Raw genomic sequence first — 21,441 nt, 5'->3', positions numbered from 1 at the left:
TGAATGTTTGCCTTTCCTATAACTTATACACATATTACTTGTACATTAGAACTTTAATTCCTAAAGACAAAGACCCTGAATTACTTAAATTCTGTGATATAAACTCATAGCATCCAAAAGAAAAAAAAAGTGTACAAGGAACATAAAGGCCTTTAAAAGGTTAACGTGGAGGCCAGTTCCCTGGAGATGGAGGGGTTGGGGTTGGGTTGGGTTTCTAGCTGTAGGCCAGCTGCCCTCAGCCATGGCTCCTAAGACTGCGAACAAGAGAGAGGGAACCTAACAACGAACCTAACAACACTAGCACGTCCCCCGTGGCCAACTGCAAGCACGTGGGACGGAAGCACGGACGGGACGACGTACGGGAAACGCGGAGCCCTCGGGACCGGGGCGCAGTGCCGCCCGCAGGCGAGCATCCCCCAAGGTCAGCCCGGGCTCCGGCGCCAGCCTGGGACTCTCTGGCCCGCATCTCTATGGTAGGAAGCGGGAAACCGGAAGCGGGAAACCGGAAGCGGGGATCCGAAGGGGAAGAGAGCGAGGGGCGGGGCCTGGAGGGGCGGGGCCTGCGCCGCCAACTCCGCTGCGGGCCGAGGCGTGATGGCGGCGACCGAGGGGGTCGGGGAGGCTACGCAGGGCGGCGAGCCGGGTCAGCCCGAGCCGCCGCCGCCCCTACCGCACCCCCCGCCGCCCCAGCAGCAGCAAGAAGACGTGATGGCGGCTGAGGCTGGAGAAGCGGTGGCATCTCCTATGGACGACGGGTTCCTGAGCCTGGACTCACCCACCTATGTTCTGTACAGGTAACGCCCCCCGCGGGGCCGCGGTCCTTCCCCCGAGGGCGGTGGCTCCACGCGGCGGCGGGTCCGGGTCGGTTCCCGCCGCCTCCGCTGGTCGGGCCAAAGTTTCCGCGGCCGCGCTGTCCGGCGGCGGGGGGCGCGCCCGGCGGGGTCAGGCCCGCCCGCGGCCCTCGCGCTGCCCGGAGCCCTCGCGGTCGCCAGGAGACGGGGCGGCGGGATGCCCGGCCGCGCGGAGACCGCCGCGCGCGCTGGACCGCACTCCCTCTCGGGCCGTGTCGGTGCCCTGGGCCGGGAATGTGAGAAATCCCCGGCGCCGCTCCCGCTCCCGCTCCCGCTCCCACAGAACAGCCTGGGAGCCGTCTGACTGCAGCCAGCGGGGCGGGCGCATCTTGAGAATCTGGCAGGAAATACCGTTTCCATCAGTTCCAGATGTGCTCCCTTTGGAAACAGGGTGTAAGGACCTCGGCTGGGTCGCTCTGCGGACATGGGGAGAGCGAGTGTGGGGTCCTCAGGTTCCCTTCGGCGCCTGGTGGGGCTACGCGGAGGGAAAGATGTTGGACCCCGTCCTCTCCCCGCCGCGCCTTCCCGCCGCGTCTGCCGACGCCCGTCCCGTCCCGCCCCGCCAGCTCGAGGCTTTCTGCTCGCCCCGTTCCCTGGCTCCAGCTGAACCTACAGAGGCTGCTGAGAAGTCCTTCGGTCGTATTTTTCTTTTGTCTTTTTTTTCTCTCCTGTAGTTCTAGGTAAATCCATTCGATTGCTCATTTGCCTTGTTTTTATGAATGAGTGCAAGTCGCCATCCAGCTTTTGTTCCTGTCCTATTGTTCATGTTTTCCTTTGGGTGGGGTGGACCCCATGACCCTCCCACCCCGTCTGAATTGTGAAATGGTTCAGCTCGCTCGCGCGGCTGTCTCTCTCCCGGGGACTGATGACAGCCTTCCTTTCCCCATGTCTCACACCGCTGGTGGCCGCGTCCCGTGTGTCTCCGAGTGGACACAGTTTCGGGATTGTCTGGCCGCCGCCGAGTCTGTCTCTGCTGTCAGTAGCTGGTGGGTTTGGAGAACTGAAAAGCAGGTGAAAGGAAAAGAATGTAAGCAGAGAGGGTTCACACTGGGCAGTTCGCGCAGAAATGCCTGTGGCATCCACTGTTGCCGCCGTGCTGTTGTTCTAGCATCGATAATGGGAGTATTCACTGAATGCACGTTTTAAGTGCTTGACATGTTATCTCACTGAATCCTCCGAACAGTCTTTTAAATGTGGTTGGTGATATCATCGTCTCCATTTTATCAATGAAGAAGCTGAGGCCCGGGGAGGTTAGGGAAGGTCAGGTCACACAGCTGTGAGTGGTGGAGCCACAATTCAGCTCAGCCAGTTGTACAGTAAGTTATAGTGCTGACTTTGATTGTAAATGTCAATTCCCCAGTAACTTGTTACGCAGTTTTTAAAAAATACTAACTCCAAAGGGTCTTATTAGACCAACGAATTAGATTTATTTCGAATTTAAAACTATTGTATACGTGCTGCCAAAACGTGTTTTTCCACTTACATAAAAATCTTAAATTTGAAAGCTGTTAATTTATTTTATTTGGAAGATTATTCACATTATTTTTATTTTAAAGTTGAACATGTAAAGCAAAGTGGCAAAACTTGGTCATGAAGAATCCAACCATAATTACATTAAGATGTTTAAAAAGCTACTAGTATTAATGTAAGTGTAATTGTTGCTATTTTAAAAATACCAGAGTTCTTTTTCTTACATACTTGAATATAATCACTGAAAAAATATATATGTATGTATTTCAGAGACAGAGCAGAATGGGCTGATATAGAGCCAGTGCCGCAGAACGATGGCCCCAATCCAGTGGTCCAGATCGTTTATAGTGAAAAATGTAAGTTTATTTTTATTAGGAAAAGGTCTGTAAGTCAAACTTAGTAGCAGAGTTGAAATTCACAACTATATGGCTAGGTAAATGATAGATTTTTGTCTGGCAAAGATCTAAATGACTTATGATAAGCTAACATTGTGTTTTTTATAATTTATTTATATGACTAAGTGTTTTATTTTGTCCAAAGAGTGGACATATTCTAAGTATAAGTAATGAATATTGTTACATTATTTCTTGTGTGTTTTTTTGTTATCTTCACCCAAAGATATTTTTTCAATTGATTTTTAGAGCGTGTGGAAGGAAGTGAAGAGAAAGGGAGAGGGCGGGAGGGGGAGAGAGACACACACACAGAGACAGAGAGACAGAGAGAGAGAGAAAGAAAGAAATATCAATGTGAGAGAGATACATCAGTTGATTGCCTCCTTCACAGGCCCCCACTTCGGTGGGAAATCAAACCTGCAACTCTGGTATGTGCCCTTGACTGGGAATCGAACCCACCACCCTTGGGTGCACTGGCCGATGCTCTATCCGGCCAAGGCAGAATGTTATATTATAAGACATAATAGCTACTTTGTGATTGTATTTTTCATTTAGAGTTAATCTACAACATAAATGAGTTACTGTTTTATTTAGAATAAACTTTGGTTGCTGAAACATGAGCATTTTGAAATATATTTTAGCAATGAGTGTTAGGCTCAGTTGGAATACATTTACTGATACTAAAATGAATGGATTATTTTCTTTGACACAATATCGTTCTTTCATAGTGAATGTGAAAATGCTTTGTACATTGAAGGTCATGCAAATGTTAATTGTTAGTTGTTCTAGGGAAGTGAAATGAATAAAATGGAATGCTAGTTCTGTAGTTTTATGTATGTGTATATATATATATATATATATATATTTCTTTCAGTTAAGGCTTTGTTATCCAAGATCATTCCTCTGTTACAAAAGGCACTAATTGTTTGTTATTTATTTATTATGAAGTACCAAGATATGTTTGAAAAGAAGAATAATGGTGTAAGGGTTTGCCTTACCAAATATGAAAATGTATTACTAAAAATATCATGTGGAACTGGAACAGAAATAGATTAATAAGGGATCTAAAAATATATCATCAGTATAAATGAGAATTTAATATTTGCTAAAAAGGATATTTCATACCTGTATGAAAAAAATAGGTTAATCAAATAATATTTTTGTAACAGTTTGCTATGCATTTGGATATAAGCAAAATTACATCCCTATCTCATAGCTTACATGAAAATAAATTTCAGGTGAATTAAAGTTCCAGAACAAAATTATAAACATACTAGGAGCAAATATTAGAGAGTAATCTTTCATTCTTGGAGTGAAGAAGATATTAGTGAGCAAGTTATAAGACAGAATTGATTAAAGAAAAGATCAGAAGATATAACTATAAAAAATAAAAAACTTTCACATGGTAAGATGTTATATGTGAAGATATAATACTAGAGGAAATAGAGAATATCTACAAAGAGATGTTAACCAACTAGTGATCAGAGAAATGAAAAACCACAATTTTTTCATATTCATAAGGGACCTATAACAAGGATGTTGGAGAAAACTGATATAATCATATATTTCTCTTATTAAAAATAATAAGATGTTTTCTGCAAGATAAAAAAGTAAATCAACATTTTAAATTATTACATATATTATGATTACAAACCACAAAGGAAAATATAATGAAATATGACTTATCGATCAAAAATTTATATATGAATATATCAAAATTTAAAATGTGTATAAGAACCCTAACCGGTTTGGCTCAGTGAATAGAGCGTCAGCCTGCAGACTGAAGGATCCTGGGTTCGATTCCGGTCAAGGGCATGTACCTTGGTTGTGGGCACATCCCTAGTAGGGGGTGTGCAGGAGGCAGCTGATAGGTGTTTCTCTCTCATCGATGTTTCTAACTCTATCACTCTCCATTCCTCTCTGTAAAAAAAATCAATAAAATATATGTATTATAAATAAATAAAATGTGTATAAGAGAAGGCATGAATAAATTGAAAGGCAAACAGCATTGTGGGAGAAGATGCACCATATAAAACAGAGGATTGATAATTTGGAACTTTATAAGAAATTCCTACAAAAGGTTAAGGAAACAGACATTAAAAAATGGGCCAAGGGGACCCTAGTGGCTTTGGCTCAGTGGTTAGGGCCTCCGCCCAAGGAGCCAGGAGACTTGGTTCGATCCCCGGTCAAAGGCGCGTACCTCGGTTGCAGGTTCACTTCCCAACCCCGGTCTGGGTGATGTCTCTCTCTTTCTCCCCTCTTACTTCCTCCCTTCCACTCTCTCTAAAAATTAATGGAAAAAATATTCTCAGGTGAGTATTTAAAAAAATGGACAAAGGGTATAAACCAGGGGTGGGCAAACTTTTTGACTCGAGGCCCACAATGGGTTCTTTTTTTTTTTTTTTTTTTTTTTTTTTTTTTTTTTTAATTAAATCTTTATTGTTCAGATTATTACATTTGTTCCCCTTTTTTTTCCCCCCATAACTCCCCTCCTCCCAGTTCCCGCCCCACCCTCCGCCCTCACTCCCCACCCACTGTCCTCATCCATAGGTGCACGATTTTTGTCCAGTCTCTTCCCACATCTCCCACACCCCTTTCCCCCCCAAGAATAGTCAGTCCATTCCCTTTCTATGCCCCTGATTCTATTATAATCAACAGTTCATTCTGTTCATCAGATTATTAATTCACTTGATTCTTAGATTCACTTGTTGATAGATGCATATTTGTTGTTCATAATGTGTATCTTTACCTTTTTCTTCCTCTTCCTCTTCTTAAAGGATACCTTTCAGCATTTCATATAATCCTGGTTTGGTGGTGATGAACTCCTTTAGCTTTTCCTTATCTGTGAAGCTCTTTATCTGACCTTCAATTCTGAATGATAGCTTTGCTGGATAAAGTAATCTTGGTTGTAGGTTCTTGGTATTCATCACTTTGAATATTTCTTGCCACTCCCTTCTGGCCTGCAAAGTTTCTGTTGAGAAATCAGCTGACAGTCGTATGGGTATTCCCTTGTAGGTAACTGAGTTTCTTTCTCTTGCTGTTTTTAAGATTCTCTCTTTGTCTTTTGCTCTTGGCATTTTAATTATGATGTGTCTTGGTGTGGTCCTCTTTGGATTCCTTTTGCTTGGGGTTCTCCGAGCTTCTTGGACCTGTAAGTCCATTTCTTTCACCAGGTGGGGGAAGTTTTCTGTCATTATTTCTTCAAATAGGTTTTCAATATCTTGCTCTCTCTCATCTTCTGGCACCCCTATAATTCTGATGTTGGTACGCTTGAAGCTGTCCCAGAGGCTCCTTACACTATCCTCGCATTTTTGGATTCTTTTTTCATTTTGCTTTTCCGGTTGGATGTTTTTTGCTTCTTCGCATTTCAAATCATTGACTTGATTCTTGCGCTCCTCTGGTCTGCTGTCGGGCGTCTGTATAATATTCGTTATTTCAGTCCGTGTATGCTTAATTTCTCGTTGGTTCCCCAATATAAGATCGAGGGTCTTATTAGTTTTCGTGTAGATCTCATTAAGTTTATCGACAGCTTCTAAACAGTTCTTGAGGGACCTTAAAAGTGTGGTTCTGAACTCTATATCTTCCATTGACAATTTTGTCCTGTTTCTTTGTCTCCGCATTTTGTTATGCTTCCTTGGTGTACCCCCTAGTGGTCTTTTTTCCACAATGGGTTCTTAAACTGGACCGGAGGGCCGGAACAAAAGCATGGATGGAGTGTTTGTGTGAACTAATATAAATTCAAAGTGAACATCATTACATAAAAGGGCACGGTCTTTTTTTTTTTTTTGGTTTTATTCATTTCAAACGGGCCTGACCCGGCCCGTGGGCCGTAGTTTGCCCACGGCTGGTATAAACTGATAGTTCACAGAAGAGAAAATTTCCTTATCCATTAAGTAGAGGGGAAAAATTTATTGTCATTAAGAATGAGAGAGATGCAAATTAAAATGGGAATGCTATTTCTACCCATGAATTGAATAGCAAAGATTAAACCTGTGATATCAGGTATTAGGACATATAAACAGATACATGTATTTCTGATGGTAGTTTTCATATTTAAGCCATTTTGGAAAGCAGTGTGGTATACCTAGTAAAACTGGAAAATGCCCATATCTTACAACCTTGAAGTGCTGCTTCTATAATACATTCTGGGTTCGCTCTGGCATATGGCATCAGAAGACATACTAGGAGGTTATGAATGACTATTCAGATTTTATTACTACCTGGTTCACATTCTAACTTCATTTTACTGTCACCTTGAACAAATTATTTAAATTTAACCTCTGTACCTCTATTCCCTCCTCTATATCCATGTTTTGGAGAATCCTATATAATAAAAGGCTAATATGCAAATCGCAGAACAACTGGTTGTTATGATGCACACTGCCACCAGGGGGCAGATGCTCAATGCAGGAGCTGCCTCCTGGTAGTCAGGGTGCTCCCACAGGGGAGCACCTCTCAGCTGGCGAGCTCAGTGGTGGTGGCGGGAGCCTCTCCTGCCTCCGCAGCAGTCAGACATCCCCTGAGGGCTCCCAGACTGTGAGAGGGCACAGGCCAGGCTGAGGGACCTCTCCCCGCCCGCCCACCCCCCCCCCCCCCGCCCCCCTGCCAAGTGCACAAATTCATGCACTGGGCTTCTAGTGGGTAAATAAAATGTATTATTGTCATACAGTTTACTACTATATAACTATTAAGGGGATCTAGATCTGTTAAAACATGGACAGATCTCAAAAACAATGTTTAGTGAAAAAAAACACACAAGTTTTAGAAACTTTGTGTCTGTGATACTAAAGTATTTTCAGGGTGGTATTCACACAATCATTTGACTTCTTTTGCTTATTGTTCTAAGTAATGCAATAAAATACCTTTCTTTGTAAGATATAACAACAGTTTATACTATAATGGTAGTTTTGAACAAGAAAGAGAGTCCTAATGCAGTTTTGTACTATTTACAGTTAGAGATGTTTATGATTATTTCCGGGCTGTTCTGCAGCGTGATGAAAGAAGTGAGCGAGCTTTTAAATTAACCAGAGATGCTATAGAGTTAAATGCAGCCAATTATACAGTGTGGTAGGTAATACATTATTAATATTTCCTGTTTAAATTTCTCATGTTTTAGTTTGGATGGCTTTTCTTTTTCTTAACTGAACTTTAACTTTTGTCAAAATAATAATTCATATATGAATTTAGAAGTCAGAGACTGAATGAAAAATAGCAACCTCTGCCCCATTCCTTGTCACTACCAAAGTCCAACTCCTCAGAGGTAGCAACTCGAACTGTTTTTTTCTTGAATTAAACTGTATATTCTAAATAATATGCTTAATTTTGTTTTCATTTATCTTTTCCTTCTGTGGAATTTACAGAATTCACTGTCCACTACACTTGTTTTATTTATAAGTAGCATTTTTGTGGTGGTTTTAAAAGTAAAATATGTGATAATGTTTGTAATGGAATTAATTTATTATATAAATAATTATCTAAATGAACTATTATATAAATAATTATCTAAATGAACAAGGTTACCATACAGGGAAAGAGATGTCTTTGATTCTTGTGTACTAGTAATACAACACAAGTAACCCGAGATTATTACCTAAAAATAATCATTAGTTGGTTGTCTTTTCTTGTATGTCACATTTTTTGCCTTTTGCTATTTTTACTTCAAAATGCTTGACTCTTATGGAGATTCTTCAGTAAATTAAAAGTAGAGCTGCCATATCATCCAGCAATTCTACTTTTGGGCATTTATCTGAAGAAAGCAAAAACACTAATTTGAAAAGATACATGCACATCTATGTTCCTTGCAGCATCACTAGTAACAGCCGAGAAATGTAAGCAACCTAGATGTCCATCAATAGATGAATGGATAAAGATGTAGTGCACCGTATATACAGCAGTGGGCAAAAGTAGACTTACAGTTGTGAGTATGCGAAAGTTTATTCTTGTATTATTATTTATTAATTATTGTATTATTTGTATTACAAATGTAAACCTACTTTTGCCACACCCTGTATACAGAGTGGAATATTATGCAGCAATAAAAAAGAATGAAATCTTGCCATTTGTGGCAACATGGATGAACATAGAGGGTATTATGCTAAGTGAAGTAAATCAGACAGAGAAAGACAAATGCCATATGATTTTATGTATATGTGGAACCAAAAAGAAAACAAAATGAATAAATAAAACAAAACAGAAACAGACTTGTAGTTGTAGAGCACAAACTGATAGTTGCCCAAAGGGAGGGGTTGGGAGGATGAGAAGAAAAAAATTACTTTTAAATGCTTGATTCTTCCAATGACCAGATATATGTAGGAGATTAGACCAAAAAAAAAAAAAAAGTCTTATTCTGTTGTCTTGTAGCTTTATTTGATACTGTGGGGAGGCGATTTATGTGGAATATGAGACTTTGAATGCTTGATGTTTGCTATAGGCATTTCCGGAGAGTTCTCTTAAAGTCGCTTCAAAAGGATCTACATGAGGAAATGAGCTACATCACTGCAATAATTGAAGAACAGCCCAAAAACTATCAAGTTTGGTAAGATGAAAATAGGAGGGAAACATGTTACTATGCTGATAGTACCTGCCAATGGGTGATGCAAATATAGGGAATTGTTTGTTGCTTTATAATTTTAGTACTTTGCATTGGAGCTAATGTTACCTGCCTCACAGGGTTGTTAGGAGGATTAAATGAGACAATTTTTGTAGTGTTTAAAGTAGTGCCTGACCCGTGGTTAACACTAAAATGTTTGCTATTATTATTATTTAAAATATCTAGCATGTAATAGTGCTAGAGTCAGAAAAGAATTTGAGGTAAAAAATCTGAAGTATTTTCTTTGTGTTAAAAAATGCCTTTTTGGTATTTGATGTTGTATTTTTTTTATTTAAAATATTTATACTGATGTTGGAGATACAAAGATGAACCAGATACAGTCTAAAAGGAAAAGCAAATAATAAAACCAGTTATTTTACAGTGTAGTGTGAAAAGCATAATCATAGTTTTTCACAGAGTATATTTGTTCTAAAAATTAAGCCCCTACGTTTACACAAGAGTATAGATTAGTATTTGTGAGAGGAGCAGAATACAATGGGAAAAGAGAGGTAAATAATGGAGCAGAGGACAAAGAACGAGTTTGAACAGTACCCAGGATACAGTGAGCACTCCATGAATGAAAGCTGCTGTGGAGAAGGAGGAGGTAGTGGAGGTCATGTTGGTGAAGGAAGAGGAGGTGGAGGTGGTGGTGTGGTGGTGGTGGTGGTGGTGGTGGTGAGCTGGAGATGGTTGTGAAGCTAGTGAAGTAGCAGAAGCAACTGTCTCCACTTTCTGTGCCACTCACTGCCTGTTCAAAATGCAGGAGTTACACCATTTTTTTTTTCAATATAATGATCGACACATGCCTATCTTTATGCCTGAGATTTAAGGTTGATTTCTGAGAGGAACAGCTTCTCGGACAAAGAAAATATTCTGGGGAGACACATGAAAGAGCACAGTGCACTCAGGGAGTTGTATAACTCCATGTGATTAGAGTAAATGGGATAAGATCATAAAGACCCTTATGAACATTAGTAAGGGGTGTGGACTTGATCCTAGGCATTGGAGAGCTATTGCCAAATTTTAATTAAGGAAGTAATATGGTTGGTTTTGTGTCTTGGAAGTTTTACCCTGACTGTAGGGTGGAGCGTAGATGGAATAGGTTCACAGCCCTGGTAGGCCATTGCACTGGTACAGGCTAAGAGAGGTGTGGAGCGGGTTTGGGGGAGAGAAGGATATATTTGAGAGAGGGTTTGCAGACCAAAGCAACAGGTTTGAAGTTTCATTTATTGGAGGAGTGATGAAGAACAATGATGTTAATATATTTGGCTTGACCACTGGGTGAATGGTGGTGCCAACCACTGGGGAATTTATAAGACAAAGCAGCACATTTCTGGGGAAGAGAGAGAGATCCAGTATTGGACAAAGGGCATTTGATGTGCCTATGGAAAAACCTACGTATTGTGGTCCAGCACATGGTTGAAAAATGCTCATCTGGAGTTGAGGTCATAGCTATGGATGAGGATGCTCAGGGAGAATTAGAGGAGAAGCCTGAGGATAGAACACCAGTGAACATCATTTAAGAAGCATTCCAGGATGACTGAGCAAGGAAACCAAAAGTTAGTGTCATCACAGAAACCAAGAGAAGAGAGAGCTTTAGGAAGAAAGGAGTGGATGACGGTTTCAATACTGCTGACAGGTCAAGGAAAGTAAGGACTAAAAGATGACCAACGGGTTTGTTAATTAGGTGGGTATGAGTTAGTGATCTTGGCATGAGAGTCCTCCCACCTGGGTGGTAGAAAGGGAAGTGGTAGGATGAGAAAAGAAGGTACATAGTGGGGTGAATCATAAATGGGAGATGAGGGTTGGCTGTTGAGAAAAGAAGGGATAGCAAGTTGCTAGTCAGGTATAGTTTTTTTTGTTTTGTTTTTCCAACATGGAAAACTCCTCTTTTGACAGATTTGTCACTTATCATAGCTACAATTCTGCCCACAAACTAGTGAAATGAGCATTTATTTGCTTGTATGGTGACACTTTGGACTTAAGGAAAACTGGCAGTCTATTTATAACCAGAGGAGCTTCAAACTTGATAAAATATTATATATCCTATAGTCTTATGCCATTGGTCTTTGATAGAATTTTCTGGTTGTTAAAAGACTTTAAACCTCCTTTAAGCTGTAAACTATTTGATTTCATTTTATACAAAAATCACAAATCACTGTTTTATGTTTTTCAACTTAGTATTCTGAAATTTTTTCTGTTAGTGTTTCTTTTTTGTTACCTTTTCTCTCCAGCAGAGCCTTGAGAACTAGGGATGATTTCTGTTTCTTAAGTTTCCCTTCACATCACCTAGCATAGCACATGCAACTGTTACTTTAGTTCCGGAATAAATTCACACAAAACTTCTCTCCCTTTTCCACCGGCTTTAGGCATCATAGGCGAGTATTAGTGGAGTGGCTAAAAGATCCATCTCAGGAGCTTGAGTTTATTGCTGATATTCTTAATCAGGATGCAAAGAATTATCATGCCTGGCAGCATCGACAGTGGGTTATTCAGGTATTGTCTTTCTTATCACAATGTTTTCCAATTTTTTATTTTTTAACTGAATTAAATAATTAAAATTATTAAATTGTAAGTATACTTCTGAACTGAAACATACATGTAGTTTATGTATATACATATAAACACAATATGTATATCATTATTAAGTTAGTTATCTGACACTTTTCATGTTGGTTAACCTTTATAATTTCTTGAGATATATTCATGAGTAGCTTTATATCAAAGAAGAATAGTAACTTAATATTTAGGTTGAATATACATCACATCTTATATTTGCCAACAAGTTGAATAGAAAAAGTAGTTCTAATTTTTTAATACAACTTTGTTATTGTAATTAACAAGAGCATCATACACACTAAGGTTTTTGCGTATATAAACTTAGGAATATGACTTTACAGTAACTTTTATATATTTTATTTCCGCCCAATTGTTAAAATTTTATGCTAAATCTTGAATAGAAGAGAATAGTTAGGACTCCCACTCTGGGCATTTAATTTATTCTACCAAACAATTCTAGTGTTGTTTTCTGTGAAATTTTCCCCAGTAATTACTACTTTCTGCACTTTTCATTATACCAAGATTATTTCATCAAATTATTTTTTATTTAAAATTTTAAACTTTTCTAAATTTGAATAAAGGGATACATTGTTTAAGGTATTTAGTATTTTTTTATGAATTTCTACCTTTTTTTCTGTTAAAACATAAGAAATACAATTCCACAAGCTTTTTCATAGTTAACATCTCTGACTGTTTCAGCATTTATAAGTTTTGATCATTCTACTTTTTTTCCAAATTATCTGTATGGGTTCTCTTCTCCATAATTTTTGTTTTGTTTCATATTATAATTTTTTATTTCTTGATTTTAAAGAGAGAGAGGAGGTTGGGGAGAGAAACATCCATTTGTTGTTCCACTTATTTATACATTTCATTGGTTGGTTCTTATGTGCAAGACTGGAAACGAACCCACAACCTTGGCGTATCAGCATGACACTCTAACCAACTGAGCTACTTGGCAAGGGCCTTTCTCCTTAATTTAAAAAATTAAAACAACTTTGCCCTGGCCAGGTGGCTCAGTTGGTTGGAGTGTTGTCCTGTACACCAAAACAGGTTGGATTCCTGGCAGGGCACATACATAGGTTATAGGTTCCATCCCCAGTCAGGGCGTGTATTGGAGGCAACTGATCAATGTTTCTCTCTCTCTCTCTCCCCCTTCCTCTCTCTCTAAAAAGCAATAAAAACATATCCTTAAGTGAGGACTTTAGAAAATATATTAAAAAACAGCTTTATAATGTGAAAACTTTGTCTAAACCTAATTGTGGATCTTTCTCTACATCTATTTTAATGTAATTTTGTCATATGTGTGCATTTTGAATATTTTGTTTTATTTAATGTATTAATATCAGATTAATCACATCAAATTAATATGTTGTAGTTAATCATTTTCTTACTAAGTTTGGTGGGGTTTATTTTCCTCTAAAATTTCACCATAAACAATGCATAAGCTTTTAGTTAAATATACTTATTTTGCTTTTGATTTAGTCCTTTAGAATAATTCTGGGCTCAAATAGCATAAACGTGCATCATGTTACCTGAGTTGTTCTCAAGAAGATGGTACTGAATTACAGGCTGCTTTGGCTGCTCTCTCTTCCTGATATTTTCATCCCTCATAACCAGTCCCTTATCTTGGATTACTTTTCTTTCCCACTGCATTTGGTTGACCTGCAACTGTCATTCTCCTCCAACTGTGTGCTGAGTCCCACATCTTCAGTTAGACCTACTTAGCTTTGCTGAAATTTAATTTTTATTGTTTATAAATAATGGGACATTTCTAATTGGATGTTTTATTATTTATTTTCTTTTAGGAATTTAAACTTTGGGATAATGAGCTGCAGTATGTAGACCAACTTCTTAAAGAGGATGTGAGAAATAACTCTGTCTGGAACCAAAGATACTTCGTAATTTCTAACACCACTGGCTACAATGATCGGACTGTATTGGAAAGAGAAGTCCAGTTAGTAATCTCCTTCACTTGTTCACTCAGTAAAAGAATATTTGTGTGCCTACCATATGTCAGGTATTGGGGATACAGCAAAGATCAGGACTGTCCCACTTTTACCCTCATGGAACTAATAGGACAGAATACTTAGATGAAATTGATAACAATAAATTTACAAGTATATAGTATACCTCTGCTTTGTAATGTCTTAACTTTCTTGAAATACTGTTGCTACTGTAGATTGAGAAGAAATCAGATTTCGTAGTGTCTAGGAAGCTTTGTTTAAAACTGTCGTATTAAATTCTTTTGTATGTTGGATAATAGTCCCCTGATGCCATGTTATTCTAGTGCAGGGTTTTGAGCCAGATCAATCTTTGTTGTAGGGGCTGTCCTGTGCATACCTGGAGCATACCTGGCCTGTATACCCTATACAGACAGTCCTCGACCTATGATGCCTCAATTTATGATTTTTTTACTTTAAGATGTTGTGAAAGGAGTCGGGTGGAGGGTGGGCTAGAAGTGATCAGTAGAGGAAAAAGAGGAACATGTGTAGTACTCTCAACAATAAAGATTTTTTTAAATAAAAGATGTTGTAAGCAGTACAATTCAGTAGAAACCAGCTAGGCTAAGCTATGGTGTTATGTATGTTGGGTGTATTAAATGCATTTTTGACAATATTTTCAATTATAATGGGTTTGTCGGGACATAACCCTGTCATAAGTCGAGGAGCGTCTGTAGATCAGTAGTAACCCTCCCTCCCCAGTTATGGCAAACAGAAATGTCCCCCGACATTGCCAGATGTGTCCTCGGGAGCATAGTTGTCTGCAGTTGAAAATTACTGGTCTAGCAAGTATAAGGCTGTTATAAGAGCCAGAAATTTTTGAATTGGTATGGTATGAATATGTCTGTATATCCATAAACAACAGCCACCTCTTTTCTGACTTTTGTCTATTTTGTCTCAGTAGTCTGATTTAAATTTAAACATGTTTGTTTTTATAGTCTCATGAGACCATAATCATAATTTTAATTGTAAAAGTTAATTAACAGCTCCTGTTTTTTTTTCTTTTATAGTTGGTATTCCGTTGTGAGGATTAGGAAAAGGATGCTCTGAAGGAAAGCAAAGCATCATCCTTCAGAAAATTCGATAGCTTCCTTGCCAAAGTTTTTCTACCTTGAAATAATCCAATTAATAATTAGGGAGTTTCAAAATAGTATATGTTCCTTATTTACTGTAGCCTACTACATTAGGTTAGACATAATAAGATATTTAAAAAATTGAATGTAAAGAGTTTGGAAAATGCAGACTTCTCTCATAGCTTTAAAGGAAGATCACTGGCTTTCTAGTACCAAATAGAAATAAAAATAATCAGCCAAGAATCTAAGAGTTTTCCATTCTTAAAGGTTATTATACCCTACAGATAGGTAAAAGAAATATTTAAGATGCTAAGAGTAGCAGTAGTTTTCTATAATTTAGTTAATTAAATTTAACTCTAAGAATACAGGTGTAGCTGATTATTTTCTGTAGTTTTTCCCTTTTATAAAAGCAATGCAGTTTACTTGTGGGGAATTATACTGAATTGTATAAAATTAAACATCAGAATCTCTTATTCTCCTTCCCATATCCCATTCTTGAAAAATTGTGGGGTGTTTCCCCCTCCCCATTAATTTGAGAGAGAGTAAGGGGGAGAGAGAAAAACATCAGTTTATTGTTCCACTTATCCATGCATTCATTGGTCGATTCTTGTATGTGCCCTGATGGGGGATCAAACCACAACCTTGGCATATTGAAACAACACTCTAACCAACTGAGCTACCTGGCCAGAGCCCATATCCCATTCTAGAGGGAGCTACAAGTAGTGAATCCTTCCAAGCCTTATAAATACATTACAAACATGCACAGCAACCTAGGCAATCATATTACACACATTGCCTTTTTTCCCCCCCACTAAATACATCATGGTAATATTTCTATTTAAGTACGTAACCTACTAGCACTATTAATAATAGTTACTATTTATCAAGCATTTACTAAGATTATATAGTTCTCCTTTTTCAACAATTAAGGATTTGACAGCCATAAGTAGATCTTAGACTTTTCCCCCAAGATTGCTTTACAAGTAAAAGGTAAATCTTGTTTTAGCTGGGATTTTCCTTCAGAGGGAAAGCCTAAATTAAAGGAATTCTCCTTTAATTTCTTTTCTGTTGTGAATTGAGCCTTCATATTGAGTGTCCTTCTCCAGAATTGGATACAAATATTCAATATGGAAGAACTATGCCAAAAAGAATTGACAGTTGGAGACTGGAGAGACTTAAATATGACCTAGAGAGGTACCAAAGTCCACTCAGAGAGAAATGAAAGCACATATCTAAGCTATGCTACCATCTTACTAAAACTGTTTCTAATGATTGCACTGCTCTTAAAATTATACACATATTGTGCTCTTTTTCTTATAGGTACACTCTGGAAATGATCAAGCTAGTACCACATAATGAAAGTGCATGGAACTACTTGAAAGGGTAAGAGGATGTTTTTTACTTGTTTTATATAAAATACAACCTGTTAATATGATGCATTATGAACTATGTTCCATAATCAGATTCCAAAATGATACTAAAAATTTTTCTGTTTTTCTCTGAGAGCAGAAGTGTATTATGACAACACCTAAGAAAAGTGTCCTCTACCCTTCCCTCCACCTCCCAAGCACATATACCAGCCCAGTTTTTAGAGTAGTCCATGAGTGAACAATAACAAATTATAACTGAAGTTATGAATCCTATAGTCTTTATGTCAAAGAATGGAATACAGCTTGCTATAGCAACAAAATCTAACCTATTCCTGTGCTCTTCTCTCTGAGACAAGCCATTATGTAGACTCAGACAGTGAAAAAAAAAGATTGGAATACACACCCTCAGTGAATGTGCAGCTCAGGAGCATACAGTAAGGCAAGGCCAACTATTTACAGTCAGACTGCACAAATGCAGGCAGCCTCTCTGATTCACTTCTAGAGATCTCCTGTTACAAGTCTCACTTGTTAAACTGACAAGGTTTCCCTTGCCTGGCCACTGACATACCCAGGCTCCCTGCCGCACTTAGAGGTCTCCAAGAGCCAAAGTACGTGGCCCAGTCACAGTGGGAGGTGTGTGCAGGGTAGGGGCCTGTGATATCTGGAGAGCTGAAAGGATAAGTTAAAACTCTCCTGTGTTTTCCTTCACTTTTTAATTTTAAGAAGATTTGTTTTCTGCTTTAATTTTGTGTGAATTTCATTTAGTTTCAACTTCATTCAAAATGTCTCCTTTTCTTGCTTATGTCACAGGGGCTATTGATCTTTCTACTATTTTTGCTCTTCTCAAAAATTAGAATAATTTCTTTTTTTAGGATTTTGCAGGATCGTGGTCTTTCCAAATATCCCAATCTACTAAATCAATTGCTTGATTTGCAACCAAGTCATAGTTCCCCCTACCTGATTGCCTTTCTTGTGGACATCTATGAAGATATGCTAGAAAACCAATGTGACAACAAGGAGGACATTCTTAATAAAGCATTAGAGGTAAGCTCGTGGAACTCATCACTTCCTTTTTGCTATCTCAGAACTGGGTCTTTCCAGCGCCACTAATATTCATGTCCCTTTCAGCAGTTACTCAGAATTCAATGCAGGACTATTTCTGTTGTTTAGAGCAATACCCACGTCACTAGTGAACATAGTACGCAACTCTGGTGGTGTATCTCATTTGAACATGATTGAGTTAAACTGTATTAGCTCAAAAGCATTTGCCCTAAAGATTTAATTACACATTTTCTTTAATGAATTGTTTGTTTTTCATTTTTAGTTATGTGAAATCCTAGCTAAAGAAAAGGACACTATAAGAAAAGAGTATTGGAGATATATTGGAAGATCTCTTCAAAGCAAACACAGCACAGAAAGTGATCCACCAGCAAATGTACAGCAATAACACCATCTAGAAGAACTTGATAGACTGCTTTTATTTTTTTAAGAGACTCTATTGCAGGAGTTTAAAACTACCCTGTGCCTGTGGTGTGAAACATGCATTCATTGCACAGATACTGCTTTTTAACAAGAACTAAGTACGATGTTCCTTGGGTGCTGCTGCCATGCAGACTAGCTCTAAGTAATTCGATTATTTTATAGCAAAGTAATTGGGGGGAGGGAGAAGGAAAAAAGTCCCATATAGGAACTTTTGTGGTCTTGTCAACATTTACTTTAATCCCTTAGCGTCAACTCCTCCCTGAATGGTATACGCATCAGGATTTGCAGCATAAATGATAACTTATATGTAATGGATATGAGGTAGCTTAAATTTTGGTTTAGGAAGCAAGGAATACAATTGTTACTCAGAGCTGCTATGCCACACTCACAATATCTTGCTATTACTGTAACCAACTAATGCCAAAAGAATGGTTTTGTAATAAAATTATAGATGTATTCTAAACAATGCCATAGTAGTTTGAATTTTTTCTTTTCTTTTTTTAACTTTATTTTCATTGTTGACACTATTATGTCCCCGTTTTGTCCCCTTTTACCCATCTCCACCCAGCCCCCGCCCCCTTCCCTCTGGCCATCACCACACTGTTGTCTGTGTTAAACATACACATTTTTTAGCTAATCCTTTCACCTTCTTTCATCCAATCCCCCCTCCCCTGACAGTGGTCAGAATGTTCTATGTATCCATGCCTCTGTTTCTGTTTTGTTCATCACTTTATTTTGTTCATTAGATTCACATATAAGTGAGATCATATGGTATTTTTCTTTCTCTGACTGGCTTATTTCACTTAGCATAATAATCTCTAGGTCCATCCATGCTGTTACAAAAGGTAAAAGTTCCTTTTTTTACGGCCGAGTAGTATTCCAATGTGTAAGTGTACCACAGTTTTTTTTAATCCACTCACCTACTGATGTGCACTTGGGCTCTTTCCAGATCTTGGCTATTGTAAATAATGCCGCTATGAACATAGGGGTGTATATATTCTTTCGACCAGTGTTTGGGGATTTTTAGGATATATTCCCAGAAATAGTTTCATTTTTTAAAATAGCATTTAACTATATATAAGGAACATTTTCCCAGCTTAGAAAAGCAATTGAGGGAGAAAATCTATATAAAAGCGTAATATGGAAATCTACCTGACAGTGGAATGACCGTTTGCTATGATGCACACTGACCACCAGGGCACAGACACTCAATGCAGGAGCTGCCCCCAGCCCTCCCCGCACCCCCCCCCCCCCCCAATCGGGGCCTGCTGGCCAACCTCTTCTATCCACCCCCTGGCTGGCAGGCTCCAATCGCCTGATGGGGAACGGGGAACCAGGGGGTGGGTCGCAGCGGATGTGGATGGTGCCAGGCCAAGGTGGGTGCGAGTGAGCGAGCAGGGCCCCAATTGCTCCGCTGGTTGCCCCACACACACAGGACGACCAGCGGCAGGGTTTGGGGCTGGTGAGCAGGAGGAAACAGCCAACTTCTCAGTTCTTCCCCCTGGCTGCCCGATGGGGAATGGGGAACCGGGGTGGGTGGCGGCGGACGCTGGTGGCTGCCGGCAGCCAGGGAAAATGAGCCCTCATCTCAGGCCAGGCCTAGGGACCCTACCCATGCATGAATTTCATATGCCAGTCCTCTGCTATTGACATAAAACTGTAGAAACCAGAAACATGGTTATGCTTTAGGAACTGTTATTAAAGTTTGAATTGGTCAGTTCTTGACTACATGTAACAAAATTGACTAAAGCTAGTTTAAACCCAAAGGTTTTATTAACGTATATAGGTAGCTCACAGAATAACTGCCTGATCTTCCCAGATATACATCCCAAAGCCACACTACAGAACTGGACCATCAAGGGTTTTTTTGCCTGTGCCTGGGATCAGGAACCTGCTGAATGATCCTGTCCACCTCTGCCACATTTCATCTGAGCACATCTGCTTCCCTTCCCATGTAATGCAGCTCCAAAGTAAAGGCTCACTTTAGTGCATCTAGGATGTTATTTAGGAAAGAACTTAAATGACATCAAAAACTCTTAACTGAAAAGGAATCTGGGAAATGTAGTTCATAGCTTTCCAGCCTATGCAAGTCAGGAAGACGTTGGAGTGTTAAGCTAGTTCTCTACCTGCACATATTTACACCTTTATCAAGAAAGAATTTTCAATGTTCAAAGCAGTAAACTACAACTAAGGAAATTGTAAAGAGTAGAAAAATTATCTCTTAAGAATTCAGAAAGAATATTTTAATACTTTCTGGAGAAAATATATTTATGGCATTTTATTTTTAACTAGAGGCCCGATGCATGAAATTAGTACAAGAGTAGGCCTTCCCCCCCCCCCCCCCCCCCCTGCTGCTAGCACCGGCTTCCCTCTGGCAACCAGGACCCAGGCATTCCTCGCAGCCCTGGCTTTGTCTGGAAGGTCGTCTGGAAGGACATCCGGTCTAATTAGCATAACATGCTTTTATTATAGATATTTAACATGTTTTTGTTGTTTTTAGAATCCATAATCTCTGATTTTTATTAAAATTGTCATAAAGTATCATCCTATGTAGATAATTTCAAAAGTTTCATCACATACAAAAACTATGAGTAGTTTTCATAAGATAACATTTACTCTCAGAAACTATCATATTAATGTCCCCAAATTGATTGGACTCAAAGCTCATAGAGACTGTTTAATAAAATCCCTAACAGCAGTTTACCAGTTTACATTGAGAACTGTAACAGAAGCAGACCAAACAGTTACATCAGCCTAACCCAGTGGTTCTCAACCTTCCTAATGCCGCGAACCTTTAATACAGTTCCTCATGTTGTGGTGACCCCCAACTATAAAATTATTTTCGTTGCTACTTCATAACTAATTTTGCTACTATTATGAATCGTAATGTAAATATCTGATATGCAGGATGTGTTTTCATTGTTACAAATTGAACATAAAGCCCTGACCGGTTTGGCTCAGTGGATAGAGCATCGGCCTGCGGACCGAAGGGTCCCGGGGTTCGATTCAGTCAAGGGCATGTACCTTGGTTGCGGGCACATCCCCAGTAGGGAGTGTGCAGGAGGCAGCTGATTGATGTTTCTAACTCTCTATCCCTCTCCCTTCCTCTCTGTAAAAACTCAATAAAAATATATTTAAAAAAAAACCAAAAACCAAATTGAACATAAAGCATAGTGATTAATCACAAAAACAATATGTAATTACATATGTGTTTTCCAATGGTCTTAGGTGACCCCTGTGAAAGGGTCGTTCGACCCCCAAAGGGGTCGTGACCCACAGCTTGAGAACCGCTGGCCTAACCACTTCACATTTTCTGTCTGAAGTTTAACAAGGTGACAATTTATCAAAAAGATACTTTGTGAGCATGGAGTCAGTCAGTTTCCAAGAACTCAGATGTGGCTCTTTTCTCTGTGTGTTCTCTCCAAGTGTCACAGAGTCCTTTGAGGGAGATAATTATTGTATATGGGGAATCTTTATTACTGCCCACTCACCTGCTGCATACTAACTTGGACTCCCCTCCATTTCAAACTTAAGATGTCTTCTCCCTACTCGATCTGCTCTGTTCTTCCACCTGAAAACTACTTAAAACCTTTCTTCAGTCAGTTCTTTTTTTTTTTTAAGTTGTTAATATATTTTATTGTTTTTTTTTACAGAG

General features: G+C 39.2%; 1 protein-coding gene across 3 annotated transcripts; it reads left to right on the top strand.

The window, feature by feature from the left end:
* The first annotated feature begins 552 nt into the window (after window positions 1-552).
* On the top strand, window positions 553-18,252 carry FNTA (farnesyltransferase, CAAX box, alpha). 3 transcript variants are annotated; one of them, XM_059685245.1, is made up of 10 exons: window positions 659-794; window positions 2,408-2,496; window positions 2,592-2,677; window positions 7,666-7,780; window positions 9,144-9,248; window positions 11,672-11,798; window positions 13,667-13,815; window positions 16,255-16,317; window positions 17,177-17,348; window positions 17,629-18,252. In XM_059685245.1, the coding sequence occupies exons 2-10, from the start codon at window positions 2,471-2,473 to the stop codon at window positions 17,749-17,751; spliced, it is 966 nt and encodes a 321-aa protein (XP_059541228.1). In that variant the 5' UTR covers window positions 659-794; window positions 2,408-2,470; the 3' UTR covers window positions 17,752-18,252. The 3 variants fall into 3 exon arrangements, with proteins under 3 accessions (XP_059541229.1, XP_059541227.1, XP_059541228.1); XM_059685244.1 differs by lacking the exon at window positions 2,408-2,496 and having other exon boundaries at window positions 554-794; XM_059685246.1 differs by lacking the exons at window positions 2,408-2,496; window positions 2,592-2,677; window positions 7,666-7,780 and having other exon boundaries at window positions 553-794.
* The last annotated feature ends 3,189 nt before the right edge of the window (window positions 18,253-21,441 follow it).

Source organism: Myotis daubentonii, chromosome 2 (assembly GCF_963259705.1).
Source record: "Myotis daubentonii chromosome 2, mMyoDau2.1, whole genome shotgun sequence".
Classification (NCBI taxonomy): domain Eukaryota; kingdom Metazoa; phylum Chordata; class Mammalia; order Chiroptera; family Vespertilionidae; genus Myotis; species Myotis daubentonii.
The sequence above is the reverse complement of the archived record's forward strand: the minus strand, read 5'-3'. Positions and strand labels throughout refer to the sequence as shown.